The sequence below is a fragment of the Orycteropus afer genome, unplaced genomic scaffold (assembly GCF_000298275.1).
Source record: "Orycteropus afer afer isolate SDZICR_OR568_19922 unplaced genomic scaffold, OryAfe1.0 scaffold00541, whole genome shotgun sequence".
NCBI lineage: Eukaryota > Metazoa > Chordata > Mammalia > Tubulidentata > Orycteropodidae > Orycteropus > Orycteropus afer.
This window is the reverse complement of record NW_006922128.1, coordinates 162586-171439: the sequence shown is the minus strand read 5'-3', so window position 1 is coordinate 171439 and position 8854 is coordinate 162586. Positions and strand designations below refer to the sequence as shown.

Below are 8854 nucleotides of genomic sequence, written 5' to 3'. Positions count from 1 at the left end.
CACTATGGATGACACCTCAACATAAAGAAAACAAAAATCCTCCCAACTGGACCCGTAAGCAATGTCATGACAAATGGAGAAAAGATTGAAGTCGTCGGGGATTTCATTTTACGTGGCTCCACAATCAACACCCATGGACGCAGCAGTCAAGAGATCAGATGACGCACTGCACTGGGCACATCTGCTGCAAAGGACCTCTTCAAAGTGCTGAAGAGCAAAGATGTCACTCTGAAGGCTAAGCTGTGCCTGATGCAAGCCATGTTGTCAATCGCCTCATACACATGTGGAAGCTAGAAAATGAATGGGGAAGACCAGCGAACCGATGCCTTTGAACCACGGTGTTGGTGAAGAATACTGACTGTATCACGGACTGGCAGAAGAATGCACACGTGTGTTGGAAGAAGTGCAGACAGGATCCTGCTTGGAGGCAAGGCTGGCCAGGCTTCACCTCACATACCCCAGACATGTTGTCAGATGGGCCCCGGGCCTGGAGAAGGACATCGGCTCAGTGAAGCGGAGAGCCGGTGAAAACAGCAAGACCCTCCGTGAGACGCACTGACAGTGGCTGCGACAATGAGGTCAAGCACAGCCACACCTGGGAGGGCGACGCAGGACCGGGCGGTGCTCCGGTCTGTTGTACGTGGGCACTGCCCTGCCAACACGACAACACCACGGGATCAGTGGGCTCGTCACAAATGCCCCTCGGTGTCGGAGGAATGTTCCCCTGAACTTATTAGCATCAGAGTGTAAGCTTCGGAGAGGAAGCTGTCTGTCTTGGGCAATCTTTGTACCAAGCGTGGAACCTCAACCCAATGACAAAATAAGCATGTGTATTTTCTCCCAACAGCACTTGCGTCTTTGAACTCTATTTAGACCAGGCAGGCTGCTGGCTCCATTTTTACCGAATTAAGAAATTGTAAACACAGAAAAACGTGGGAGCCACCCCACCCCTTGGAAGGATGCACACATTCAAATAACCAAGGCTGGTTTCCAAAGTTTATTAAAAATCAAAGAATAGAAAAACCTTACATAAAAATATGTCAATTTTAGCTTCCCGATTGTTGTGCACACACACATCGGAGCATGATCTCTTTGCGCTAAGCCACAGAGGCAGCCGGGCCAACTCGGCAGCTCTCTCAGCTGCAAGGGAGCCTGGCCCTGCCCCTGCCCACACACAGGACATGGCCTGAATGCAGGCCTCCTCCTCCGAGTCCCGGCGAGGGCGAGTCGATATTGCTAATGCGTAGAGATTAGTACAGGCCGACGAGTCAGTGTGTATAAATATCTACCAACAGGTCCATGATTTAAATACTTTAAATACGTTGGATACCTCCTGCTCTCCAGGAGCGGCCGAGGGGACAAGCCCCTTGATTCCGGAAGGCCTCCGGGAGGGCCAGCAGGCCCGATGCAGTGCTCACAGTGCGTCCTCGCGGGCGCCCACCACTGGAGACACGGACTCCACACGGCCACCTGTCGATGTTCTCCCCAACTGGACTTCCAACTCCAGCCTACCTACAGCGTCAGCAGGGCCCAGGCCCGCGAGGTGTGGCCGACCCCAGGACAACCGCAGGGCTCCAGAAACTCGGGGTCTGGCAGGATGGAGAGTCTTGCTTGCAAAAAGCGACAGGACGTGGTTGTCATGGAAGAGGACGCTTGCATAGAACGGCTGTGTGCGTCTGAGCCTGTGGCCAGCCCGGGGGCCACAGAGCCGGGGTCCCCTCGTAGAGCTGCTCTTTACAGAACAAATGCACGCTGATGCACAGATTCCTGCATGGAATCAACACGGCGCCTTTCTCCACATTCCTAAAACTGGGCACCGCTTCCGTGTGACTGTCAGCAGCCTCGCCGTGGCCAGGCGGACAACGGCGGGCTGGGCCTTCCGGGGTCACGCTGGTTCCAAGATCCGACAGTGCACATCCCGTTCTCCCTCCAGAAAGTCACGCCTCGGGTGCTCTGAGCACTGGGTTTGTCATCTACTTGAGAGAACCACACCCAGAACCTCAGAACTGCGGGTCAGAGCAGGCCTGCGGGCTGCACGGCAGGCAGGGCAGCGGGCCGTCTGTCCCGTCAGTGAGCGCCTCGCTCCCCCCTCTGCCGAGGCCGCACATCTGACCAGAGGGCAAGCCGTGCAGATGGGCCTGGCCCCTGCGGATCCACGACGGTGTTCCTCAGACAACCAGGGACGCGATGGACCCAACTTAGAAAACGCAGCTGGGAAAGGATCTAGGCTTGTTTAAAAAACCCTCAAATATAACTTACGTGAAAATATGAAATTAAATAAAAAATATCTGAGTTATTGCACAAATCATAAGTTTTCGATATTTACATAGAAAACCAGTTCTGGAATTTCAAACAAAACATGAAGGCAGTAAAACAATGGTGACCCCGACCCCATCTGCTGAGGAGAAAGACGCAGAGGTCCCCTCCACTGCCCTGACAAACGGACAACAAGCCCAAGTCGCAAAGCGACCAACGCAGGCCAGCACGCGCACACGCGCTGTGCCCCGCAGGCCTGGGGCCGGCAGCCGTGCTCGGTCTGGTCGCGGGCGGGCGCGGCGGGGCCCTCATCTGCTAAGGCTGACGGGCAGGCTGTCCCTGGTGTGTGTGTGCTTCTTTCTCCTCCAGCCGCTGCGGCTGTACTGCTGGTGGCCCCGGTTCCCCACGGGCGGCCGCACGCCTCCGCTGCCTACCGCACTGTGGCCGCCAGCCTGGCTGTGGCCATGTGAGCCCCTCACCGACAGCTTCATGCCGTTGTGCTGCTGAAGAGACGGGGGGGGGGGGTCAGCACTGCAGCCCACGGGGTGACCTGTCCCCCAAGACACCTCGAGTCCCAGCCCCACCCAGGCTCTGTGAGCAGGGCCCCGGCTGGAAACATGGTCACTGCAGACGGAATGAGTGAGGGAACCTCGGGGGATGGAGTCCTTTGAAGAAGAGGAGGTGGACAGATACACAGACGGGGAGGAAGGCCACGTGGAGACAGAGAGTGGAGCGCCGGCCCCGCAGTGATGGGGCGAGGGCAGAGGGCTCCCCCGCAGCCTGCACAGGAGCGCAGCCCTGCCCGGCCCGGAACTCGGACTCTGGCCTCCAGAGCTGAGAGAGCGAGCTGGGAGGCTCTGCTAGGGCTGCCCCGGGAGATGAAGGCCGAGTCCGTCCGAGAAAACAGAGCCACGTACGTAGGGCCCGTGCACTGCTCCGCACTGTGGCAGCACGGCTGGGTTCATCTTCTCTAGAGAGAAGTCGGGTGTCACACACGAGAACACGTGGGAGCCGCCCGTCGCCAACCAACGTTTGCTGGGTGACCCTGCGTGCAGGCACTACCCACACTGCCGACCCACGTCTGCTGGGTGTCCCCATGTACTGATTAAGTGGTGGCCGAGAGAAAGCAGCCCCTCACATGCAGGCACGGCACGGCACCGTCGTGTTTGGGGGCTCAGGCAGGACCGTCCATGGGCAGCACCATGCCGCAGGCCCACCCCCACACAGCGGAACCACTCCCCTGCCCAGTCACAGGCCTCTACAGCACCCTCTGGCCACCGGATGCACAGAGGCTGCCGTGGGGCCCGGGGGCCCGGCTGGGCTCGCCAGGCCTGCCAGCTCTCACCCAATCACCTCCACACTGTGAAGCCCCCTCAAAAGCCAACCAAGAGAAGCCCAGGCAACACAACAGGGTGAACACGGGTGGGTGTTGGAGCAAACCACCTGGGGCGGGGGGTGGGGAGTGGGGAGGGGCCCAGCCGCAGGCGCTCCTGCAGGGCTCCAAGCCCACCCCGACTTCCTGCCAGGTCAGCAAGGAAAGCTGGGACAAAGCCACAGTGACGGGAGACCCAGGCAGGGATGTGCCACCACCCAGTTTGTAAATCCTAACCCAGGGACCAGGTCTCAATGATGCAGGCCCGGGAGCCCCCCTCAAGCAGCAGGCACAGCAGGGGGTGCCGAGGTGGGTCCCAGGGCCTGCCTGGAGAGGGAGGCATGGCCAGGGGACACCCGCCTTCCAGGCCCCTAGGCTCGTGTCTGGGGGACCCCACCCTCTGGGCCCTGTGCTCTGGTCGCCTCCTGTCCAACCAGTTGGTCCTTCAGAGCTTGCCACAGGCACAGTCAGGAGCTTAACGTCCCGAGCTCTTACTCCTGCCTGACCTACTTGGGAAAAGTCACAGGGAAAATCGACAAGGTGTTCACGCGGCCTCAGGAGGAACCTCAGGGAAAGAGAACCAAGCATGGGCGGCCCACCCAAGGCCCAAAGCCAAAGTGGAGGAACACAGTGACAGGTAGGTGCCTGAAGTCTGAAGCCAGAACGTGGGAGACAGAGTGACACAGGACATACGTGGACCACCCACCCCAGGTCTGAAGCCATAGTGGGGGGAACAGAGTCACACAGAACACATGTGGGCCACCCACCCTATGTCCAAAGCCCTGGTGGGGACACAGTGACACAGGGTGCGTAGGCTGCCCACCTGAGGTTGGAAGCCAGAGTGCGGGGGGGGACAGAGTTGCACAGGACACACGTGGGCCACCCACCCCAGGTCTGAGCCACAGTGTGTGGGGACACAGCCATGCAGGTCACACGTGAGCTACACACCCCAGGTCTGAAGCTATGATGGGAGGGGCATGGTGATGCAGGACGCACAATGGCCTCCTGCCCGAGGCCTGAAGCCAGAGGTGGGAGAAGCCAGGCTCCGACATGCACCTACCTTATGATACAGGTGAGGGCTGGCCAGCGGGTGAGGGGCGGTGGAGGGCATGGCTGGGGAAGACACGTGGTGGACAGCTTTCAGAGACGGGGTGCCCTCCAGGCCAACCTGTCTGCAGGGAACGGGGGCCACCCCGAGGGCGGGGGGAGGTATGGTGAACCTGGTCTGGACAGAAACAGAGAGCCGTGAGGCCCCTGGAGCCGGTACCAAGGCCCTGAGACCCTCTGCAGAGCACAGCCACTGGTCGCGCCGTCATCCCAGCCTCTGGTCGTGAACTGGACACAGCCCCTACTCCGATATGCACAGTGTGAAGTGCCAGGTGACAGGTCACCATGTTCGACAACTCACCAAAGAGCAAAGGTTCAATAAAAGCACTGTCACCAGAGCAGTAACTGGGCCCCGGTTTCTGCAGAGCCTGATGGTCACTGCCCCGCAGGACGGCCATCAGCCAGGAGCCAGTCCCCGTGTCTGGCCTGCCAGGGGCTCTGGGCTGGGCTGATGCCAGCCAGGCCCGTGTCCCCATGGCCAGCCTGCCTCACCTTGTCTTCCTAATGGCTTGATGGCTGCACCCCCATCAGCAGGAAGGGTGGAACATGCTGCGCCCCTGCCTATCTGGAGCTGCGACCCCCTGACCTCTGGGAAGTGAATGTGCCATCTGAGGGTCTCCACAGATGCTCTCTGGGGGACTCGGACAGAGTGACTTAGAGTGAGCGCAGCACCAGGACGTGGCAGGAACCTCAGCTCTGGGACAAGAACCGCGTCCTGCACCACGGCTTCAGAGAGCCTCCTGGGGCACATGTCCCCACGCCATCCCAGCACAGAGCCCCACAGCACGGGAGGCGCCCTCAGACCTGCCCTCGTCTACCGCGGGGGGGCTCCAGAGCACACACCTGGTTGTTCGTTGTCACGATCAGCGTTCGGGAAGCGGGGGACTGCGGTTTGCCGCTGGGCATGGGCAGGGCTGCAGGCAGAGCGGCCATCAGCGGTGTTGGTGCCTGGAGGCTGAACTGGTAAACGCTGGGAGCTGTGCACGGAGGTGTGTCCGAGTCCTGCACAGAGAAACAGGAAGCACATCACAGAGCCACAGGCGCAGGGCGGGGCTGTGGTGGGGACCGGGCCAGTGTGCAGAAGTGGGCCATGGGTGGAGGAGCCAGGGCTGGTGGGTGTGCAGGAGGCGGGGCTCCAGTCTAGGGCGGGGTCGGTGTGCAGAAGGCAGGACTGGCTAGTGTGAGCAGGTGGCACTGGGAAAGAGTGGGCGGGGCCAGGGCGGCTGGGCTGGGCGAGGCGGGGCTGGGCACTCACAATGTCACTCCCAGACAGCGAAGACACAGAGGAGGCCGAGGAGCCCGAGGAGAGGAGCTGGGGGCTGGACAAGGACAGGGTCAGACGCTGGCTGTAGGGTGACCCAGGGTCTCGGCTTTGGGTCTGCTCCCTGTTGCAAGAGACGATCCGCTCTTTCATCTTCACCCTGTTGTCTGGGCAGGGAAACGGGCCTGGGCTCACCGCTCACAAGCCATGCCAGGGAGCAGGCCAGCCAGCACAAGCCCCATGAGGCCCCGTGAGCACCAAACGTTGGGGTGCAGCTGAGGGCAGACCTCAGCCCTGCCGCGATGCTAGTTCACTTAAGTCTACCTTTAAAACGCCCCTGGCCTCGGGCACTGGAAGGCCTTTACGGACACCGGGAAGAACCTGGAAACGTACATCCCTCGACTGTGAATTGTACGGAATCTGAACGGACCAAACACCCCTGATGGACATTCAGGATCCCCATTAAGGGTAAAGAATTACAAAGGCTTAGCACAGAAAAAGCCGTGAGGTGTCTCACTGGTGACGTTTTATTTTGATCACACACTGAAATGTAATGCTTCACACACGCGGGTGAGTAAGCTGTGTTTTCACCGCTAATTCCGTCTCTTTTTCCCGTTTTCAGGCAAACCACGGAACTCCCTCTGAGGGACATGTTACGTCTCCACTGGGCAGTGCTGGGGAGACCTCGTGTTCTCGGTCTGCGCTGTCTGCCATAAGGGATACACTGTACCCAGAGGCCACGTGGCCAAGCGCCTCTCACCGAGCTCGGGCGATGGGCTGGCCCGGCCGCCCCACTTCTCCTTGATCCAGCGCCGGTAGTCGATCACCTCCTGCGTGACCTTGATGATGCGCCCTAGGGTGCTGCAGGGGGCAGTGGCAGTGAGCGCCCACAGGCTCTCCCCACTCAGCACCTCGCTGGCCAGGGACGGGCCAGGAAGAGCGCCGATGACTTCCCAAACGAACCATGACCCCACGGCTGAATTGAGTGTACTGAGCCCACAGAACACGGGACAGAGAAAGTGGGCTTGCTCCCGTCCAAGACCTCCCACCTATACCTGCCTACAAAAGAAGAGCACTTAAACCGAATTCCTAACTGGGCACCATCCCCCACCCCCCGTGCTGGCCTGGAACAGCAGAGAGACTTGCACGCTGCGGGGGTGTGAATAGAGGCCCAGGGGCCCGGAGCACGGCTGGCCACAGCTGCTCCTGCCTAAGGGCTGCTGTGTCCCAGGACGTGTGGAGGGGCAGCATTGCCTCCACGGTGACCCCAGGATTCCTGCCTCCACCCAGTCCCGTGGGTGCGGGAGAGAGGGGCGCACAGGAGAGATGCCTTCTGGGATGCCTGGAGGAGACTTTCCAGGGCAGAATTCACTTCCCATGGAAAATGCCCAAGAAGATGGTGACACCCTTCCTTAACGCTGGGCTGTAAAGCATCCAAACACAGGCACGGGGTCCCTACAGAGTGGTCCTACAAGGATGCCACGGAAATGTGACAAACATCAAAAGCACAGCAAACCGGCTGTCATGGAGCCATGGGTGTCGGGAGAGCTGGGCTCCACAGCGTTTCCTGGGCTGTGACCTTCACAGGGGCAGGTCCCCAGGCCTTTCTTCCCCGTGCTGCAGGGGGGTTCAAGCCATTGCACCACCCAGCAGCCCGTGATGAACTCCACGGCCTGCAGTCCCCAGGGCCCGGGCGCAGCTCTGCAGAGGCAGACGGCCCTCACCTTTCAGAGTCTCTGTTGGGGTAGGACCTGGCGAGGGGCGACACGGCATGGCTCAACACGATGTAGGCGTAGTCGAACACCTGCTTCACCTGCATGGCACCGTACGAGCTCCGGCCGACGTCGTTTCCTGAGCAGGGCAGGCAGGTCGGCCAGCGCCCTGCAGCTGCCCTCCCACCCGAGCACTCCCAGGCCTGCCAGCCAGGGCCACCAGGATGGGACGTGCAGCCCATCTCAGGGGGGCTGCACGAGGACAGGGACCGGGTGGGGCATGATGGAGCCTGCGAGCCCCGCGGAGATGAGCCCCAGGGAGGTCTGGGAGCACCCAACCCAAGCACAACCACATGGACTAGAGTCACTGTATGTAGAACGGTGAGTCCCAAAGCCACCCCACACCCCATGCGTGGCCTGCGGTCACTCTGCCACATGTACCACAGTCACCTGGTACTACATGACATACCCTGAGTTCACCCCACACCCCACACCCCACGTGTGGCCTGCGGTCACTCTGCTACATGTATCATAGTCACGCGGCACCACATGACACACCCTGAGGCCACCCCACACCCCACGTGTGGCCTGCGGTCACTCTGCCACATGTACCACAGACAGTCACCCGGCACCACATGACACACCATGAGGTCACCCCACACCGCACGCATGGGACAGTCACACAGCACCCACACACCACGGACGGTCACCCGGCACCACACGAGGGTCACCCCACACCGCATGCACGGTGGATGGTCACACTGCAGCCACACACCACAGATGGTGACCCTACACTGCACACACAGATAGTCACTCTACAATGCTTGCACCATGGGCAGTCATCCTTGCTGCACACACCTTGGATGGTCAACCCACACCACACACACCTTGGACGGTCACCCACGCTGTATGCCCCGCAGACAGGCTCATCCCTGCAATGCACATACCGCGGATGGTCACCCATGCTGCACGCTCTGCAGACAGGCTCACCCCCATAATGCACACACCACGGACGGTCAACCACGCTGCATGCTTTGCAGACAGGCTCATCCCTGCAATGCACATACCGCGGATGGTCACTCATGCTGCACGCCCTGCAGACAGGCTCACCCTGTAATGCACACACCGCAGATGGTCACCCACGCT

General features: G+C 60.5%; 1 protein-coding gene across 1 annotated transcript in view; it reads right to left on the bottom strand.

Moving 5' to 3' along the window:
- Positions 1-2564: 2564 nt before the first annotated feature.
- Positions 2565-8854, bottom strand: part of TENT4A (terminal nucleotidyltransferase 4A) — a 51144-nt gene continuing 44854 nt past the window's right edge. The window contains exons 9-14 of the mRNA XM_007955801.1: positions 7721-7847; positions 6757-6857; positions 5991-6163; positions 5579-5737; positions 4689-4853; positions 2565-2759 (exon numbers count right to left, since the gene is read on the bottom strand). Coding sequence (XP_007953992.1) covers positions 2565-2759; positions 4689-4853; positions 5579-5737; positions 5991-6163; positions 6757-6857; positions 7721-7847 — 920 coding nt within the window. The remainder of the gene's footprint in view (positions 2760-4688; positions 4854-5578; positions 5738-5990; positions 6164-6756; positions 6858-7720; positions 7848-8854) is intronic.